Here is a 21,684-nt window from a genome sequence, read left to right as displayed (position 1 = left end):
ATGCTAATCCAAGGCACCTGTTCGCGTTACCTGCCCGCACCGAATCCTTCGAGGAACCTGCGCTCCTTCTCGGACAAAGCCACGGAGGGCTTTGTCCGAGAAGGAGCGCAGTAAGATAGTTAAGCGAGGCATAGCACGAACCTGCCTTGAGAATGCTTTAAATAGGTCTTGCGCCCACAATATCTCTGCGAGCTTCAAAACTCAAGTTTCCCGCCTTAAGGCTTCAGGCTTCCCCGAGGCGTTTATCGCGTCTGTTGCGAAGACGATCCTGCGAACTATTAAGGCGGAGCAGAGGACGCGACAGAATCTGATCAACACGGATACAGAACGTGAAAGGATAGCCGTGATTCCATACATACACCAGATATCACTTAGGCTCAAAAAAATCGGAAAACGTGTTGGAGTTTGAAACTGTGTTGGAAATAAGTTGCAGAATTCACCAAGGCACTGTACGCCAGCAGTCATTAAACACCAAAAGTCAACTTCTTTCACTAGGAAAGTTTACGACGGTGTTTTACTTAATGTTGCTCCAAGCACCAGTCAAAATATTTATCACTATGAGCTGGTCAATGTTCAGTTAAACTCCCAAATGAGGATTTATAAGGAACGAGGTGAGAAATACACTATTTCAGAAAGCGCAAAAGACAACGTTAACGTCGAGTTTCCACAGTCACAGTTAGCGATATCAATGTCAAAGCCACTATGTCCACACAACTTCTACATTCACAAAAACACGTTCATTTACTTTGTTAGGCTCGACTCAAAGCTAACAAATGCAAGCTGCTTCACATAAAATCGATACACAATGGGCGGGATCTGCCGGCTCTCATCCAACATTTTGTAGTGTCTACACATTATCATTGTCCCCTATCATTGAATAAAGAGAGCGTGCATCTCTCATTCTCTTTTATAAAAGTCTTTCTTTTCTCAAGGCTTCACTGATTGCACTTGTTTCTTTGTTGTAGTTCTAGCCCGCTCCTGTTTTCCAGTTTTCGATGCTTCGTCGAAGCTAATATTTTTTAACAGCTAATGTAATCTTCAGTACTCCTACATTTCATGTAGATTTTGGGAGCATACGACGGAAGCAGAGGTAACAGCAGCACAGTGAAAGTAACATCTAGCACCTTGCAGCAAGCGCCTGCGCACGTTCTGGCACTCACATGCCATTACCGTGTTTACTCTCATAATCCACGCACTCTCATAATTCTCGCACACCCCCACATTTCCCAACAAAAATACGATTTCTTTTTTCTGCGAGTAATTATCGCATGTCTGAAAATTGCCGCAATAATGTCGTATGCGCGTTCCAGCCACCGATGATGATAGCGCACGCCATCTGGCGCCATCTCCTAATATTGCATAGAGATTTAATCCAATCTATGCCAAACCAAAGTGCGCATTGCAGCGGGTTTTGTACATTGTGTCCGTAATGTTGTTACGTTATGGAGCGATACGGAAGCTACACGGCTGCTTTCAAGTTGAAAGTGATTGATCATGCACTAAACAACGGCCCTTCAAAGCCGACAAGTTTTGTGTTCGCTACTCGTGACGGCAGCTGAAAGCCACCAAAATGCGTTGGGCCTTCTGTGTGCCTAAGACTGGGATGGATGGTAAACTTTATTTCGTAAGAAGGCAACTGGGGATGGTTCTGTGTTAAATGGCCATCAGCCCAATATTGACGTCGTACGCTAACCGAGTGACCAACACTACCGCTATGTCCACAAGGCCCACAAGCTTTGCATACGGCATTCTAATCCTTGATTATTTGCTTGCGCTTTTTGTGTCCTAAATAAATCTTGCCTTGTGTTGAACCTGTCATTTTATTGTTGAGTACAAGTCTTAACTAGTACTTCTCAAAGCTTGCAGTTGCTGGCACGAGAATCCCGATTTGCAGCCACTTACTTTTCTTTTTTGCTCTGTACGGTTTCACGGAAAGTTTTCCCCACGCACTAATTCTTGCACTCCCCAATTTTGCGTCGGTTTTCCGCCAAAAAAAGTGTGAGGATTATGAAAGTAAATACAGTAGTTGCCATCGACAGAAGCGCCACCACTCGGCCGGTGCCTATTGTGCGAGTAAATGCTTTAAAGGTGCTGCACACTTTAGTTCATATCTGTGTGCCAATTAGTATAGTACACTTCCCCTGAAGTACCTTTAATATATGCTGGTTTTCATTAGGGTTGTGTCCTTCCCGTTCACCTTACTTCATGCAGTTAATTTTAAACGTAGTAGGCAAATCGGACCCGGTAATAACTGCATTTACTTCCCGTCACCCCTGAATGGCATGATGTGTGCAGCGCTTGGAGGGTGATGGCTACTTTGTGGAGCCTACGATTGTGACTGGCTTGGCACACGATGCGCCTGTGGTGCACCGGGAGACCTTTGCCCCCATCGTGTACCTGCTCAAGTGCGATAGCCTGGAGCAAGCCATCGCATGGAACAATGAGGTGGAGCAGGGCCTCTCAAGCAGCCTCTTTACAGGCAGCCTGGGCAACGTCTTCAAGGTAGTATTCAAAGCTGGCGCCAGGCAATAGTACTTACCAAGCTATCTTTTCCTAGTGGCTGGGACCAAAGGGCTCCGACTGCGGTATTGTGAACGTTAACATTCCAACAAGCGGAGCAGAGATTGGCGGTGCCTTTGGTGGTGAAAAGGTGAGCCCATTTTCTTGTAATCATACAATCAAATTGTGAATGGAAGAAATGTGAGCCAGCAATGAAGCCACTGTAATGGGGCACACCAGTGTCAAGTCTGTGTTGTCAGCAGCTCTTTTAAAGGTGGCTGCAATAGTGAGGTCATTTCTTTGTTTTTTAATGCCTGTCGTCTTGCTATTGTTTCTTAATGAGTAAAATATGGAGCCTTTGATTCAAAGCCCCAATCTTTCTTATGGTATCCAACAGGGTTGGCAGAAATCTACTTTGTATCAATTTGTTTTGTCATAGCATCACTGTAAGTAGGAGGAAAAGCTTCACAGGCATGATGTTGCTGCTCTTGAGATAATCGGAAGCCACTCGAGTTCTTTAAGCTGAACACACGAATGAAAGCTTGCCTACTTGGCTGTGCATAGAATATCCCCTTCTGTTTGGGCAATCTATGCTGTTTGGCTGTTTTCTAGAAAGTATTTTGTTCTTGTGCTGAAAAACAGCTCTTCACAGTGAGCTGCTTCGCTCAGAGGTTTGTGAGTTGTAAATCTTCTTGCTAAACGTGTTGTGGGAAATGTTCTTCATTGTTTTCTTTTACTGTCTACTTTTGTGTACCATGCCTTTTTTATTCTGTAGGCTTAGTGTTTTTCACTTTTATTTGTGCAAAAAACATCCAAGGCCTGGCTAACAAATTTTTCAGGAGGGACCACGGCTCTGTAGCAACTGTGCTTTTTTGGACAAGGCTTTGAACTTCTTTCTTTGAAGCCAGCACTGGTTTTGCCAGTTGTCTCTTGTGTGGCTGGCACAAGTGTGCTCCTTTTTTAGGTCAAGAATTCTAACTACAGGTCTAACTACAAGGTCTAACTACAGTATGGATGGTCATGTTTGTCATTTGAGAATCTCCCACCAGCTGAGTGTACTTAATTCGAGGACATTGGTTCTATTTCTAGTCACATTTTGGTGAAGGCAAGAGGGCAAAATGTCTCATGTAGCTGTGTGTTAACAAAATGTCTGTTTCTTTACCATGATTTGGTACTGATCAGCAATCCCTATGCAGCACACAGGTGGCGGTCGGGAGTCTGGCAGCGATTCATGGAAGCAGTACATGCGTCGCTCCACTTGCACCATCAACTACAGCAAGGAGTTGCCCCTGGCTCAGGGCATCACATTCCAGTGATATAAAGCTGCTGGCTCAGGGCATCACATTCCAGTGATATAAAGCTGCTGTTACATTCCACAAGTGCCTTTGCACTTTTAAGTGCCATTTCAACTGTGCCCTTTCCAGCCATGGAAGTTGATTGCTTGTCTTCCACTGTTCAATAAACTTTTAGATGGACACAGGTGGTGGTGTTTGCAGTTTATGATCACCATTTTGTGGATGCAATGGATTTGCTAAGAGTGCTTTTAATGAGGGTTCACAAAACGTTGACATGCATGAGATACCGTATTTACTCGATTCTACCGCGCCCTCGATTGTAACGCGCACCCGGTTTCCACGACGAAAAAAAAAAGTAAGACATCGATTGCAACGCGCACCCATTTTTCTCGTTGGCCCGCACGGTCACACCACTCGCAAAAAACGACTCCTTTCGGGAGCGTCTTACATTTAAATATGAGGTACAGGGGAAGCTTGTGCCCATCCGACGTGTAGCAGTGCATTGCCGTCACTGTAGTTTTACCGTGGACCGATGTCAGCACGCGAACTTGCTTCCCCCTTCTCGACGATTGTGGTGCCAGGCATGTCGAAGTAAGGAGGCGTCTGATCGGCATTCCCGATTTGCCCAAGCAGGTAGCCGTTGTTGTGCTGCAAGTTCAGGACGAACCTCTGAAAACTGTGAAGCTTTTCATCGTACTCCTCCGGATATTTTTCACATATGCCTGTTCGCCTTCAAAGGGAAAAGGCTTTCCTCTTCATAAAGTTAGTTAGCCAGCACCTGCTCGCTTTAAACTGGCTCCGCATTAGCCCTTTTTCTAAGGCTAACTGCATAGCCCGCATTTGGAGCAGTTCTGTCGGCACGGGCCACTGTGCCGCTCGCTGCTCAAGCACATACTCGCTGAGCAGCTTTTCGATTCGCGGAAACCGACCCTGCTGTGGTCCACTCAAGCCCTTGCGTGAAGCTTTGCTGTCGACAATCTTCTGCTTTTATTTTCACCAGTCTCGTACGCACGTTTGGGGAACTCCGAACGACCGCGATGCGGCCCGATTTCCGTTCGTTTCTGCACACGCGATGGCTTTTCTTTTAAAAGCGGCATCGTGGTGCACCTTAGTTTTTGGAGTCGGCCCTTCCATGTCGTCTATGCTAATGCTTTATAATATGACGAACTCCTCAGTACACGTGCGAAGTGCCGCACGTGGGAAACACATAAGCAGAAATGGCCGGCGCGCCATGCCGATGCACGTAGGGGGCGGCCATTTTGAAAATGCTGATGGCAATAGAATGACCGTATTCATTTTCTTTTCGTGCTCGATTCTAACGTGCATGCGATTTATGAACTCGCTTAACCGGAAAAAAGGTGCGCGTTAGATTCGAGAAATTACAGTACTTCAGGAGACCCTCTTGCTGAACCATCGTCTACGTAAGAAATGCCGACCAAGGTACAAAAAGTTTTAAAGATGTTTGGCTTGTTCACAATGACGGCAACCTGCATAGTGCGCTATTCTTGTACATGTGTTGCAGACATCGCAGAGCATGTTGCGTTGACTGGACACAATATCAACAGGGATAACGCTTTGCATCATTGCCACAGAAAGCTGTTCCCGCTAATGCACATAGAATCTTTGGCCATTCAGTCTACTGCGCACACACTCAACACAAATATGGAGGCACTCCATGATCCCAGCAGGTGTAGTTTGTGCATGGCCTTGAAATGAGGTTCATCAGAAGTTTTCTTGCTGCACACGCGCAGTGCCCCTTTGTACCACATGCTTCGGGATTTTCAGTGCAATGAAAAGGAATGGAAGGTCCATGCCTTTGCGAGACAGACAGTGCTTTTCCAATTTCTATAACAGCTGTACTTTGGCGAAAATTGTGTTACTGTTAGTAAGCATGTTATCTTGATATAGTTATATTCTGCTGGCACATAAAAAAATTTTAATGAATCCACGAACGCTCGCTGCACCTGGTTCGTAAAATGATAGTTCTGTTATCAAATTAGTGGTAGCATGGATGGTACCTGTTGAAGGACACTAGAAGAGACTGGAACAATGCAAGGGATAACCAGGGCAAGCGTGCTGCTGCCCTTTGCTCTGTTGTTTTTAAAGCAAACCACGAGATTTGACTGTTTGCTCAAATGGAAGTTTTACTAGATGTTTTGTGAATCGTGCAAGAAACATTTAAAAATATTTTGCATGTAAAATGGTGAAATCTCATCTGGTTATTACATGACCCCAGGGTATCCTGAAACAAAACAATTGTAGCCACAACCATTTTTCAGTTACAAGTTGAGATGTTTGATTAGTGGATGTTTTGGGCTTAAAAAAAGAGAAAGAAAAACTTCTGTAAAAAATAGAATTTTGGTGGCAGCATATTTTTTCTGCTTCAGAAAGGGCGCATGTTGTATGTAACCAAAAACGTTACTTGATAGCTGCAGTGGTTACAGAGAAGATGCTCCTTTTCTGATGAAAAGCACTGTTTGCAGAAAACTTGATTTAAACCAAGCGATGGCGCTGCTAAGGTTATCACCAGTGGGCATGGGCCGTGTGGCCACTGTCAGCTGCAGTGTGCTAGTTATTTTTTAGCATTGTGGGTGGTCTAAACAGTCGGCGCGAATACACGGGAGGAGGAGCTTTGCGGTGTACTTCCACGCAGCGGCGGTGCCCTGTCTCGGTGTCCTCCTCGGCTGTTGTCTGCTGCTACTGTGTCCGTTATTTTCATGCCTGGTCTGGTCTGCGGACGTGTTGCCGGCACGTGTGCCGGCAACACGTCCGTCTAATGAATATATTGTAAGGCAACGTTTTGGCTGCAAGACACTTTTTTACTTGCCGAGCCTCTGCCCCCACAACAAAGGTCAGACTGAGTAAGTACATATAAAATGTGACGCGTATGATTGATGCTCACACTTTTCCCCCCACGCGTGAGCGGCTAGCCTGGACGCGTCTTAGACGGAAACGGAACGTCGAACGAATGGCTTCAGACGCGATATGTGGACAATCTCGGAACCATGGCAGCGATGATCCGAAGAAAGGTTGGTGGGAGTGACACGATAGTTCACTGGTGACGTTTGTTCATTGATTGTATAGGGTCCAATGAAGTGTGACTGAAACTTCTCGCACAATCCTGGAGTACGAATGGGCGTCTAAAGCAACACTTCATCCCTCGGACTGAAGGAGACATCGTGATGAGAGCTGGCCTAGCGTTGCTTGCGATCTTGCTGATTGGCTTCTGTATTAAGGCGAGCCCGTTGCCGACATTCGTCGAGCCTTGTGATGAACTGCTCTGATACGGTTGCCGAGGCGTCAGTTGGAACATTTAGGAAAGAGATGTCAATGGTGAATGTCGGTGAACGGCCGTACACGAGGTAGAAAGGCGAGTAGTCAGTAGTTCTTTGAACAGCGGTGTTATGGGCAAACGTCGCAAAAGGCAAAATCTTATCCTAGTTGTCGTGGTTTGGTGTGATATACATCGATAGCATGTCTGCTATGTCCGATGAAATCTGTCAGCTCATTAGTTTGGTGGTGGTAGGCTGACGTTGTCTTACGTACCGTGCCACAGGTTGTGAGCAGGGTTTCGATTATGGTGGACAGAAACGCCTTGCCGCGATCACTCGGGAGGACGCGAGGTGCACCGTGGTGCAATACAATGGCGTTGAGAAAGAAGTCTGCGACGTCTGAAGCAGAACTTGTGCGTAGTGCAGCAGCCTCTGCGTACCATATCAGGTGATCGACAGCAGTCGCAATCCAACGGTTACCTGCTGGCGTGATGGGGAGAGGTCCAAGTAGGTCTGTGCCAATGATAGCGAAAGGAGTCTCGGGACACGGGATGGGTTGCAGAAGGCCAGCAGGAGACGAAGTTGGTCGCTTCCGCCATTGACACAGATGGCAAGATGCAACGTACTTGGCCACAAAGGTAGAGATGCCAGGCCAGAAGAAACGTTTCCTGGTGCGGCTTTGTGTTTTGTGAAATCCCAAGTGGCCTGCACATGGGTCGTCGTGAAAGGCTTCGAGGACTTGGTGACTTAAAGAGCGCGGAAGTACTGGAACCCAGCGGTGTCCATCAGTAGTGTGAACATAACGATGGGGCACATTGTTATGGAGCTTAAATTGCCGCAGTTGTCGGTGCAATTTCGCATTAGGAGTAGGTGATGTTGGATAATGCGATTGCAATATGAATAATCACGCTGGCGTGTGGTGAACTCTGTGTAGCGATTTGAAGCCGGCGTGTCCATAACAGCAAGGTGTGATAATGTGAAGGGTGACGCAGTGTCCTGCCCACCAGATGAACAATCAGCTGACGTACTCGACAGTTGAAGGGGGCAGCGAGAAAGAGCAACTGCATTTTGGTGTCTTTTTGCCAGACTTACAGATGTCAAAATTGTACTCGTGTAGGCGGAGCACCCAACGACTGAGGCGACCAGACAAGTTTCTCAGTGACGATATAGCCAGCACAAGGCGTGATGATCCGTAATATCTGTGAAGTGGCGTCCGTAAAGATACGGTGGAAATTTTTGTAGGCCCAAACAACAGCGAGACACTCCTGCTCAGTTATGGAGTCCGCAACATTAGGAGCACGACTAGCATACGCAATAACTCTTTCCCGTGAAGTGGCATCCAGCTGTAGAACAACTGCACCAATGCCATGGCCGCTCGCGTCGGTGTGCAGACATGTCGATGCGTTCTCGTCGAAATGCCACAGAACAGGGTCGGATGTTAAAGCATGCTTCAGGCTTGAAAGGCACGCTCGCAGTCGTCGTTCCTAGCGAAAGTTGATTCGGATGTCAGCGTGCAGCTTGTGCAGTGGCGACGCGATGGCAGCAAAATGACTGATGAAGCGGCGGAAGTAGGATACCAGGCCCAAGAAACTTCGTAGGTGTTGTGGAGATAGGTTTGCACTAGGCTTACCTACTAAGCGCAACCGTGAAGGGATGCGACGTCCTCCACTGCCGCTGCGTGCGACGACGCTGTGGCCGGGTTCCTCGTTTTCTTCGACACGGCGCAGAAACCACGCACGAGGCAGGAAAACAAGAACAAAGGGTTTATTAACTCAAGATGCAGCACAGTGCGGCACTCATGGGCTTGCAGGCCGTACAGGGAACTCCGCAAGACCGAGCAAGCACGCTTGCCTAGGGCGCGACGACTCCCGCACAAGGGCCGAAGTAGAATGCATGAACGAGAAGCCGCCTGCTAAGCGGCGCGTTAACCCCTCGTGGAGGCCTGAGAGCATCTGCCGGTGGTGGTAGTGGTTCGTAAGGAAGAGGAACAAGGCACCTAATTTCTGTCTGCCTGTAGGCGACACGGTGCAGTGCCTTGAAGGGGTGGGGGTAAGGAAGGATAAAAGGAATAGAAGGAAATAGATGAAGAAATAGAGAGGCAAGCGACAAAAAAAAAGGAGATAGGAAAGTGGGGATCGGGTCGAAGCAGTCGACTGGTTCGCCGCGGAGGGCGAACCAGTCGGCGGGAGCTACGGTGGCGTCGTAGATTGCGAGGGCACGACCATCCAGCTTGAAATCCTGCGAGCGAATCGAGCATCTGCCGCGACGAGGGAATCGTCGGGCGCAACCATAGCTCGTAGGAGTGGAGGTTGTCACGCGCGGACCCACGCGGCCGAAAGGAAAATGGTGCTGCATTGTGACGTAGGCCCGCGCAGCGCGCCAGCGTAGCGTGCCTGGACATGCCAGCGCGGGACGGAGCCGATGCTTGACTCGTCCACACCAAGAGGCGCCCGGCAGCCATCTTGGCGAATGCTGGTGCTTATGCGCGCCCGGGCTACGCCGTCGGCGCGCGCGCGGCAGCTGGGGAGGGAGGCGCCAGGTAGGAGGGCGCTTTTAATTTCCGCATACGCCTCCTGCTAAGACCGAGGCTGCCCTAAAGACTCCGCAATAAAAGCATCCACCGACACCGAAAAAAACTGAGGTCCAGCTCAGTGCCATCCACGAGATCGGCGGGGGCCCCGGTGTCTTCGTTCGGTGGCGTCTCAGCAGGAACATGGGGCCGCGGGTGGGCGGCGGACACCACAGCAGTGATGGCCGACTTGAATGAAGAGTCCGTGACGAGCGCCTCCACGACCGCATGAATGGAGTTGGTCGACGGGGCAGGTTGAAGGCTCGGGCCAGGCGGCACCGCCGGAGTGGACAGGACCGCAGGGGCACTGCCGGACTTCGCTCGGTAAACCCGCGAATGGAGGTGGGTAGCCTCGTGCACCAGCAGGACACCGCAAGCGTCGCAGTAGGAGGCCTCAGGAACAGGTGGCATCGAGACACCTCCGGAAGCGTCGAGCAGGTCCGAAAGAGTGCGTCCGCGAAAAGGACGCGGGACGGACTCGGGGTCTACCCCCACACAGACTTTGCATTGCTTGGACCAGCGACGAGTCGACACGAAGGCGACTGGGGCTTCAGTGCCTTGTTGGAACGTCCACGTAGCGACTTCACGACGAGGCGGTGGCTTGTTGGCCGGGGCCGGGGGAGCATTCGACGGAGGGAGCATGGACGCGGCTGGTGCCTGAGGAACGACCGAGCGCGCGGCTGGTCTCCCGGGCTTTTTCTTGGAGTCACGGGCCATCGAGGAGGACATCACGAAAGCTGGGGTGTCGGTGAAAAGCCGAAACGCACTGAAGGTGCGGCCCCGGAGGCGTGACAGGCTGGCCCAATAAAGAGAGCCTACTCCGTCGGATTGAAGGTTGCGTGAGCCAATAGGGTGCACGCTTCCCTTCTCCTGCCGACTACGCGAAAGATACCTAGTGAAAGAGTGAGCCACTGGGGAAAGGGCTTTTCTCTCTCGAGCAGCCGGGAGTGCTGGGAACCGGGTGGATATTCCGCGCGCAGCGCGTGTAATGGTGTTCTCAGGGAGAAAGCTCGCCAGGTAGCCGTTACTGTTGCTGCTGGATGGGCTCTCGCACAGCAGCTATCATCTCCGCTCCCTTACATGGAGGTGATAACGTCCCACTGCAGGTCGGGGGCGAAAATCAGCCTAAGTGCGTTTTCGCAGGTTGTACCGGTGGCGTGGTTTGGAACCAGCTTTATCCCGCTTTCCCTGCGATTCGGTGACCGCCTCCCCCTCCCCGAAGTCGTTGCTGCGGGCAACGAAAGGTTTGAGGTCGGAGACGTTAACTGGACCGCCGACTGGTCTCCCTTGTGAGTCAGCCAGCTTTTATACCAGGGGCGACACTTTGGTCTGCACTCGGTATGGGCCCAACCACTTGGCCGAAAGGGAGGCCGAGGTGCCTTTGGCTGCGTCACTCAAGACGTGATTGCGCCTGAGGACGAGATCGCCGACATCGTAACGGACATCCCGATGCGACCGGTCGTATTGAGCCTTCTGACCAGCTCGCGCTTTTTCCAGGTTGGAACGCGCCAGGTCGAGGACCACGTCCATCCGTGCGCGCAGTTTCGCCGCGTAGCCAGACGGGCCGGCCTTCGCGGCGCTTGCCCCGCCGCCGCCCCGTAGGATGCGGTCCATGGGGTTAGGCAGCTCTTTCCCAAAGTTGAGGAAAGCGGGCGTGTACCCTGTCGAGCGATTGACCGTAGACCGCGAGGAGAAGCCGATCTCGTTAAGACAGGCATCCCGATCCCTGTGTTGCTGCACAAAGGCTGTCAGCAAGGGCTTGATGTTCTGGTTTATCCGCTCGGTCGGGTTGGTCTGTGGGTGATACGTGGTTGTTTTATGGTGATTAATGCCAAAGGCAGCGCACGCATCCACTAACACCTTGGCCGTGAAATAGAACGCATTGTCCGTGATCAACTCCACCGGAAAGCCAAAGCGGGTAAAGACCTTGGTCTACTTGTTCCAGATTGTGCGTGCCATTAACTTCCGAAGGGGAAACAGTTCAACCTTCTTCGTGAAGTGATCTGTGACAGCCAGGAGAAAAACATGGCCTCTCCGGCTTCTTGGGAAAGGTCCCATAATGTCACAGGCCACGACCTGCCAAGGTTGTTGGTTGTCGATCGGCTGCATGAGCCCGGGAGGCTTGCCCCCGCGACGCTTCACGCATTGGCACACGCGGCATGAGCGGGCGTAGTGAAGGGCGTCGCGCTTCATGCCAGGCCAGGTAGCGGAGCGGCAGAACCTTTGAAAAGTCTTAAGGCTACTCGCGTGTCCGGCCAACCGCGAGTCGTGGAAATAACCTAGGGTGGCCTTCCTTTATCACCACCTTGAAAGACTCCTGGGGAGCTTTTTCAGATGAGACGTAGCGCAGGAGAACGCCGTCGGCGTCAAGCAGGTACGAGTCCAACGTGCCCGCAGCAATACGAGCCTGCGTACGGCACTCGGCGCCGACAGCAATACCAGCTGTCTGTTTGCGCCCGGCGGCTTGACTGCCACGCTCCGCTTGGGAGCTCAGCTCTTTGAGCTCGTCAACGATGTGTTGATAAAACGGATCGTCCTGATGTGCCTTGAGCAGCTCCTCTCTGCTAAAGACGATACCGGCGGACGTGACAGGGTCTACCAGGTATGCGTCCTCACCCGAGGCGGTCGACTCGAAAGTCACTTCGCCATCTGGGTTTGCGCCTTTCGACCTTTTGGAGCCAGAGGGCCCGGGGTCTACTTGATGCGACTGCTCTCGGGAGTGGCGGCCACAAGTACCGGACGCAAACACGGGGGCACGCGACAAAGCGTCAGCCACGACGTTCGAACTCTCTTTCCGGTAGCGCACAAAAAAGTTGTACCGCTGCAAGGTCAACGCCTAGCGCGCGAGGCGGCCCGCGGGCTCGCGCAAGCGCTTAAGCCAGGTGAGTGCCATGTGGTCCGTTTCCACCACGAATGGCACGCCGTCGACATAGCAGTCGAACTTCCGGAGAGCGAAAGCTATAGCGAGACATTCCCTTTCTGTGACGCTATAGTTATGCTCGGCGGCGTTGAGTGACCGGCTCGCAAAGGCGACTGGCAGGAGGACGCCGTCGTGCTCCTGAAGCAGTACCGCGCTGAGACCCAGGTCGCTCGCGTCCGCCTGGACAACGATCTCCCTGTTCAGGTCGGGCAGCTTTAACTCGGCTGTGGCCACTTGAGCTTCGGAGAGCGCCTTGAAGGCTCGCTCTTGTTCTGGCCCCCAGCTCCATCGTGCCGACTTTTTCAAAAGAGCAGTCAAGGGCGCTTGGAGGGCTGCACAGTTTGGAATGAACTGTCGATAGTAGTTCACCATGCCCAAAAAGCGCCTCGGGCCCTGTATGTTTGCCGGCGTCGGGTACTCCACAATGGCACGTATCTTTTCCTCGCACGGCAGAACACGACCGCTCTGAATGGTAAAGCCTAATAGTGAGATGTGAGTCTCAGCTAGTTGAGCTTTCTTCGGGTTCAAAGTCAACCCGGTGGCACGCAACCTCCAGAGGACATGCTCCAAGTGGTGAAGGTGTTCCTCGAACGTTCGAGAGAAGATGATGTCGTCGAGGTACGCCATGGCGTGTTGCCATTTAGCGTCCCCTAGAACGCGGTCTATCAATTTCTGAAACGTAGCTGCAGCCCCAGAACAGCCAAACGGCATGCGAGTAAACTCGTACAAACCTCTGTGAGAGGTGGACGCAGTTTTCTCCGCGTCAGCCTTCTCCGTCTGAACCTGTAGGTAACCGCGGCTAGCATCGAAGGTGCTGAAGTAACAAGCACCGTCTAGAGCAGCCACGATCGAATCAACGTTAGACATAGGATAAGCATCCTTCCTCGTGACCTCGTTCAGCCGGTGGTAGTCCACACAGAGCCGGTGAGAGCCGTCTATTTTGGGGACCATTACCACCGGTGAACCCCAAGGACTGTTTGAGCGTTAGACAACTCCGGTCTCAATCAACTCATCCAGTGCCTGGTCAATTGATTTCCTTTTTGCCGCACTGACGGGGCGAGGATTGAATTTCCACGGTTGTGCGTTGCCTGTGTCAATCCGGTGCCTCACCAGAGAGGTGCAACCCGGGCGTTCCGTGAACGTGTCGCTGAAACGTGTCAACAGCGACGACAGGCGGGCTTTCTCGCGTTTCGACAAGCTGTCCGGCAAAGGCGGCAGCGAGCCATTCGAGTTGCTGCTTAGCGGGGGGGGGGGGGTCACCGGCATAACCGAGACCTCGTTCACCGCGGCAGCATCATGCTCGAGGGAAAGTTGTATGCACGGACCATTTTCCGCGCACCGGCCAAAGGACCAGTCTTGGCGTCGGAGGGGAAGACGCGGGCCGTGGGGGCGACACTTTGTCTCCTTTCCTTCTTCCTCATGGCGTCCGGCGACCTACTGGCAGCCGAGACCACGGGAGGTGCAGCGAAAGGCCGTAGGGCGCCGGAAGGGCCGTCCCTGTAGCCTCCGCTTGTGACGTCAATCACGATACCTGTGCGCGCGAGAAACTCGCGACCGAGAATCACAGGCACAGAAAGACCAGGGAGATGCACAAAGCGCTGTCAGCGTGCGCGATTCTACCAACGCACAACCAACCTCGCAGCGCCGCACGAGGTGGCGGTACCGCTGGCGAGGTGGAAGGCAGTGTCGCAAGCTCGAACGCGGACAGAGCGGTCGCGCAAATGAGCCCTAATCTTTTCGTCGAACAGCGAGATCGAAGCCCCGCTATCCAGCAACGCCGCAAACTCTCGACCAGTGATCGTAAGGGCGATGAACGGCGCCGGCGTGGCTGGAATGTCATGTCCAGCGCGTCACGCCATCGGTGCCAGAGGTTGTGTTACACTCCCGTGCTCTCTTACTGCTGCAGCCGCCGGCAAGGGGGAGCTCGCTGACCGCTCACTCCGTTTCCCGACGGGCGAGGAGGCCCTTGTGTCGGTGGGGGCGCGTTGCACTCACGCGCGGTGTGACCACGCTCACGGCAACGTAAGCAGACAGCGCCTTTTCCTCCAACAGGGGGGGGGGGGGGGGATTTTGGCGATCCTTTAGAGCTACGAGGTGTCCGTTCGCTAGCCGCAGTGGGGGCTCCGCGATCGGATATCCCCTCGTGCACTGGAGCACGGGGTTTCCGTTCTTGTTCACGCTGCCTGGCAACGGTGGCCACCCGGGCGTACGAGTACGGGTCCAGAGCGCGGTCCGATACATCGAGCGCGTCTCGGTCTCTCGCGGCAGAGGCCGCCTCATGTTTCGGTGAACCCCAGTGTGACGAGTCACGACCAGCCCACGCGCGACGAGGCTCGAGAGACGCGGACGGTGGTGGCGGTGGGCAATAGGCTCGCGCCGCCAGAATGTCGCCCTGAATACGCTTCGCATCGGATGCCAGCTCGTTTAGGTCACGATAACGAGCGCTTCGAAGGTAAGCGGCGAAGGTTGGATGAGCCTGACGTATGGCTCGCTCCACCTTCTCGGCGTCTGATGCCGTAGGATCGGCAAGGAGGTAGAGCTCCTGCAAAGCCCGAACGTACTCGATAAGAGATTCGTCGGGATGTTGTGTGCGAAGCTTCAACTCGCGACGGATACGGCGCTCATATTCAGGAGGAAGGAATTCACTATGGAAGAGCGCCCTAAACTCCTCCATCGAGCGAGCTTGGTGGCCGACGAGCCGGTACCACCTCGCCGCTTGGGCTGTCAGCGACACGGGCAAAACAGAGCCTAGCATAATGCTGTCGCTCAGCAGCGCAACCTGCTGATGCAGCGCCTCGAGGTACTCGGTGGCACTGATGCGGTCCGAATAACCGCTGTACTCAGGCAGAAGTACTCTTAAGCTACTCGGAACGCTTGGCTGAGGGAACTCGGGGCCTCCCTTTAAAGCAGAAGGCTGCGAGCGCACCGCTTCCAACAGAACGTTTAGGAGCTGCATGCGCCGCAGTTGCGTGTAGCGGTGATTGCTCCGAGGTGGGCGCGGCCGTAACGGGTGCGCGCGCCTGTTCCCCAACATGCGCGTTCGACCGAACAGGGCCAGTACACGGCATGGAGGAGGGTAGGGTTTGCGCTCCGACTGGTGCTTGAGGCCTCACGCGACTGGCAAACGGGTCGACAGCGGAGCACGGTGGCCAACGTCCGTCGTAAGCGTCGCCCACGCGAGTCTCAGGCCAGTGAGCATCGGTGAACGCGGCGACGTTGTCGGTTAAGCGAGCAGGCTCGCGAACAACATCGTCAACCCTTTGCGCTCGCGACCATGACAGGTCAGTAAGCGCGTTGCCGTCAACACCTGAGTGCCCTTGGTAGGAAGGACTGGGTGCGGCGATTTGAGCTGTCAACCGTGCTGCTGACGGGGAAAGGCCAGTGAGCGGAGACTGCGCCGGGGATGGGCCCGTAAGCGCGTGAGTCACGAACAGCTGATACAGCCCGTTATTGGCTTGGCTAGGACTGTGGTCCTCGTTCAAGGGGCTCGCATCACTGTAGGGGGCCCCGAAAAAGGTATCTCTCCCGGTGAACGAAAGCAGAGGGTCGCCGAGAGAGCCGTACCCCGTGCTGTTGCAGCCATCCACCTCAAACGAGATCAAGTCCGTTGCCACAGGATCGAACAGGAACGAGTGCCTCAAAGGGGTCTGCTCTGAAGCCATGCCGAAACCACGTTGGGCGCCAGTTATGTGGAGATAGGTTTGCACTAGGCTTCCCTACTAAGTGCAACCGTGAAGGGATGCGACGTCCTCATTTGCCGCTGCGTGCGACGACGCTGCGGCCGAGTTCGTCGTTTTCTCCGACACGGCGCAGAAACCACGCACGAGGCAGGAAAACAAGAACAACGGGTTTATTAACCCAATATGCAGCACAGTGCGGCATTCACGGGCTTGCAGGCCGTACAGGGAACTCCGCAAGACCAAGCAAGTACGCTTGCCTAGGGCGCGACGACTCCCGCACAAGGGCCGAAGTCGAATGCACGAACGAGAAGCCGCCTGCTAAGCAGTGCGTTAACCCCTCGTAGAGGCCTGAGAGCATCTGCCGGTGGTGGTAGTAGTGGCTCGTAAGGAAGAGGAAAAAGGCACCTAATTTCTGTCTGCCTATAGGCGACATGGCGCAGTGCCTTGAAGTGGTGGGGATAAGGAGGGATAAAAAGAATAGAAGGAAATAGATGAAGAAATAGAGGGGCAAGCGACGGAAAATAGAAGGAGATAGGAAAGAGGCGATCCGGTCGAAGCAGTCCAAGGGCGGGGCACCAAAATACGAGCGCTGTACGGCGTCAGGAGACCGCGGAGGGCGAACCAGTCGGTGGGAGCTACGCTAGCGTCGTAGATCGCGAGGGCAGGACCATCCAGCTTGAAATCCTGTGAGCGAATCGAGCATCTGCCGCGACAAGTGAATCGTCGGGCGCAACCATAGCTTGTAGGAGAGGAGGACGTCACGCGCGGCCCCACGTGGCCCAAAGGAAAATGGCGTTGCGTTGTGACGTATGCCCGCACAGAGCACCAGCGTAGCGTGCCTGGACATGCCAGCGCGGGACGGAGCCGATGCTTGACTTGCCCAGACAAAGAGGCGCCCCGGCAGCCATCTTGGCGGATGCCGGTGCTTATGCGCGCCCGGGCTACGCCGTCGGTGCGCGCGTGGCAACTGGGGAGCGAGGCGCCAGGTAGGAGGGCGCTCTTGATTCCCACAGGGTTTCTGATTTTCTGGCCGAGGGAAGCGTATCACAGCAGCAAGCTTGTCAGGATCCGGCCGAACGCCATTTTTGCTGACAAGGTGGCCCTACACCTTGATGTTCTTGTTGGCGAAATGGCATTTATTTGTGTTAGCTGAAGTCCAGCATCAGAAATACACGTCACAACTTCGTCGAAACGATCAGGATGCTGACGATAAGTAGAGGAGAAAATGACCTCCACCACTTGTAAAGCAACGTTTTGGCTGCAAAACACTTTTTACTTGCCCTCCCCCCCTCTCTCTCCATCTCTCTCTCTCTCTCTCTCTCTCTCTCTCTATATATATATATATATATATATATATATATATATATATATATATATATATATATATATATATATATATATATATATATATATATATATATATATATATATATATATATATATATATATATATATATATATATATATATATATATATATATATATGGGGGGGGGGGCTTACAATCCGACAGCACTATAAGAATCGCCGCTTAGAGTTTACTGTTCGAAAAGTAGGTTGGTTGGACAATCCTGATGTGCTGATGGAAAAAAATACATTTGCTTGGGCATTGCTGTAGAGCATTGAACAAGGGATGATCTAATGAACTTGATTGACATTGCTGCTTGCTCTTCGGGGACAATTGTGTGGCAAAGCGTCGAAACAGTCAATGAAATTTTTCGAGGACATGTTGACATGGTTAATAAATGGCGAGTATGGTTGTCTCGAGCCCCGCCGCGGTGGTCTAGTGGCTAAGGTACTCGGCTACTGACCCGCAGGTCGCGGGCTCGAATCCCGGCTGCGGCGGCTGCATTTCCGATGGAGGCGGAAATGTTTAGGCCCGTGTGCTCAGATTTGGGTGCACGTTAAAGAACCCCAGGTGGTTGAAATTTCCGGAGCCCTCCACTACGGCGTTTCTCATAATCATATGGTGGTTTTGGGACGTTAAACCCCACATATCAGTCAATGGTTGTCTCGAGGTTTTGACTAAAATGCCTGTGTTAGTTCGTACACGTATCTACACATCTCCCGCTGGGCCAAAATATAATTTAGGATAATATTTTATTACGTTCAGACAAAGCGAATGATTACTCTGCGGCTCAATTTGACAAGTGAGGAAAGAAAGTGCACAGATCGCACTTGTGGCGCGTGGCTGAAACCAACAAAGCAACTATAGTGTTTGACATATTTATTTGCACTGTTCCGAATTCGCCACTGTTGTCTCACCGAAATGCCATGGGGTCTTCGGACTGCAATGGATGCGGAAACTCTTGCAATATGCCACGAAGTTGTAGTTGGCCAAGCCCTTCTTAGAAGCCAAGAGAAACGTCTGAAACAGCGTCAACACGACAGTTGACCTCGGCAAAGCGTACACGCTCGACTGTATGATGGCTTGGGAAGGCTGTTTGCAGCTTGAACTGCTTGGGAAAAGCTGGTCACTTCTACGCTGCTTTGTTCAGCAGGGTGCACCGGGCAGTGAGCCGAGCGTCTGAGAGCGGGCTTCGAGGACGTTTCCTACATTCTTTGAGGCAATCAAGTCTTCTCGCACACCGCGGCCTTCCCCGCACCGATGCCACATCGAGGAGTCAACTTTGCGCGCCATTACACTGTACTGTGTCGTGCCGTATAATCGCCTTGTGTTTGCTTCCGCGCTTCTCTCTCGCCATAGGACGAACTGGGTGCGAGGCGACGTTGGGAGGAACTGGGAGGGAAGCAGTGATGGGCGGGGATTGGACTCAATTGTTCCAGGAAACCTTGACGTGGGCTGCAAAACGCGAGCTCATAGGCGCTCAGACATGCTTCCTTTTCACACTACCTTGAACGTGTAAATACTATAAATGAACGTTCCTGTTACCAGCTCCGGCTCCTCTACTCGTCTTCTCCTAAAACTCGAATGGATCCGGTCCGGACCATGCTACCCAAAGTCGCAGCAGTGGGCTTCATCGATTTACACGACCCGGACGGCCCCGGCCGCCGGCGCCGCATTCGTTTTTCTCTGGAACCAACCGGAAGCTCCACCCATTTGTCCGGGACTGCTCGGACGCATGTTCGTTTTTCGCGTGCCTGGCGGCCCGGAGTGTACCGAGACTGTCCGAGCTATTTCTTTCAGGCAGCTGGCAGACAATGGCGCGGTGCGCATGGCTGTGCGGTCATCTTGAGTTAGACACAGGAAATATCCGATGCGCTCCTGCTCTCTCTTCACTTTTCAGTCCGCTTCTAGCATGTTTCTGGATTACGCATTGTTTCTGCACCCAGTTCTTGTCGTCAGCGTTCTGAGCCACCTCGAGCATGTTCGTATTTCCGAAGGTCGGGCAAAAACGCGTGATACTTGCCAGAAGAAACAGCGGTGGAACGACCACGCGGGCCTACGTTGTGTGTGCACTTGAGTAGTTCACTTACAACAAATTGCATCACAATGGAAATGGGTACCGTCTAACTCTTGTTGATGTTTGAATTAGATCGCCTCTGTGACCTGTGTTGATTGATTGATTGATATGTGGGGTTTAACGTCCCAAAACCACTATATGATTATGAGAGACGCCGTAGTGGAGGGCTCCGGAAATTTAGACCGCCTGGGGTTCTTTAACGTGCACCCAAATCTGAGCACACGGGCCTACAACATTTCCGCCTCCATCGGAAATGCAGCCGCCGCAGCCGGGATTCGAACCCGCGCCCTGCGGGTCAGCAGCCGAGTACCTTAGCCACTAGACCACCGCGGCGGGGCCTGTGACCTGTGTTGCAGCGAGTGACGAGCTAGATGGCATAGCTGACGCCACAGCGGACGTGGGCAGCATCAAGCACGCAGTTGGCCCGAAGCCGCTCTGACTGGCTCGGAACTACGACCAGTCAGAGTGGCGTACGACCCGTTAAAGCAATATTAGTAATAATAACAATAGAGAGACAAGCCTCACAGACAAACACAAACATTGTAGTAATCTCGGAGGCTATATAATATTCCTAGTCGTTAGAAAATGACTTTCAAAACATCCTTTTCTGTGCTCTTCCATCTCGGAATCTCCAAAGGTTCCCAACGTCCGATTGGAGCGCTGCGAACCCAAATCAGATGCAGGAACCTATGGGACTGTCTGCTCTTAATATTTTATATATTACTCTATGGACGTATATTCACAGGTATTAGCAAGTAGTGCCGTTCATACACCATTTCTGTATTCATTCATCAGAAGTGCAAATTACGGAGAGGGCGCTTGACCTCTCTCCACAGTCCAACTCTTCCAGGGAAATCGCTGATATATTTTATGCTGTCATCTCTTCCAAGAAAAAGGACCATACGTGTTTGCAAACACTTTTAAATTGTATTCGAAAATGGTGCCGTTCAGATACCATTTCAATATTTATTCATCAGATGCGCGAATCGCTGAAGGAATGACTTTACACCCCCCCTTTTTTGTCCAACTATTCCAAGGGATGCCCTGACTAATATATCTTATGTTGTCATCTCTTCCAAGAAAAATGACCTTACTGGTTTGCAAGCACTCATAAATTGTAATAAAAAATAGTGTCGTTCAGATACCGTTTAAATATTTATTCATTGAAGGCGCGAATAACGAAGGGAATGCCTTACACTCCCCTCCGCCCTGTCCAACTCTTCCAGGGGATGTCGTGACTAATATATCTTATGTTGTCATCTCTTCCAAGAAAAAGGACCTTACTGGTTTGTAAGCACTCATAAATTGCATTAAAATATAGTGTTCGTTCAGATGCCATTTCAATATTTATTCATCAGAAGTGCGAATTGCGGAGGAAATGCCTTTATTCCCTCTTTGTCCAACTATTCCGGGGAATGCCCTAATGGGCTCTTGAGTTGACATAATCCGACTCACTCACTCAGATCGAGCCACGAGTCCGGGTGAGTAATGTTTTGGCAAGTTTTAGTCCGTGCATTCGAATAAAGAAAATGTTCGTGAGGTTGAGTCCGGCTTAGGATAATTTTGGTGAGTCTGAGTACGAGTGAGTTCAAAGTGCATAATTTCAGGAGTCAGTCTGAGTGAACTCCATGAGTTATGCCCACCGTCAGCAGTTCCGGGCTAAGACTTGCGTGGAATTGTTCACGCACACCGATAAACAGGAGGTCCACATTTCAGAAATAAGCATTAGACGCAAAGGGCGCTATCTGCAGGTTTACTGATTTGGTTGTGCGATTGAGCATTATCTACAGGAACTTTTTGCAGAGCCAGAGCAGCGCTTGGACTAGCTTGTCGATGGTGTTAGCTACTGCCTTTTGCTTGACGCGTCGGGTCGATTTGGGCATCTGTTGCGTGACCACTGCCCTGGCCGTTGCATAGTCGACTTTGTGCCTGCTTCGGTACCTGGCGATGCGCACAGCTTCTTTCCACTTGGGACACGCGTTGGAGTCCGGCTCGTGATTCTGACCACAGTTGACGCACGCCGGCC

General features: G+C 52.0%; 1 protein-coding gene across 1 annotated transcript in view; it reads left to right on the top strand.

Moving 5' to 3' along the window:
- Positions 1–3,978, top strand: part of Aldh7A1 (aldehyde dehydrogenase 7 family member A1) — a 91,770-nt gene extending 87,792 nt beyond the window's left edge. The window contains exons 6-8 of the mRNA XM_037433962.2: positions 2,296–2,502; positions 2,558–2,650; positions 3,696–3,978. Of these exons, the coding sequence (XP_037289859.1) occupies positions 2,296–2,502; positions 2,558–2,650; positions 3,696–3,815 (420 nt within the window). The 3' untranslated portion in view covers positions 3,816–3,978. The remainder of the gene's footprint in view (positions 1–2,295; positions 2,503–2,557; positions 2,651–3,695) is intronic.
- Positions 3,979–21,684: the final 17,706 nt, after the last annotated feature.

This window comes from Rhipicephalus microplus, chromosome 3 (genome assembly GCF_043290135.1).
Source record: "Rhipicephalus microplus isolate Deutch F79 chromosome 3, USDA_Rmic, whole genome shotgun sequence".
In the NCBI taxonomy this organism is placed as follows: domain Eukaryota; kingdom Metazoa; phylum Arthropoda; class Arachnida; order Ixodida; family Ixodidae; genus Rhipicephalus; species Rhipicephalus microplus.
This window is presented reverse-complemented; position numbering and strand designations above follow the sequence as displayed.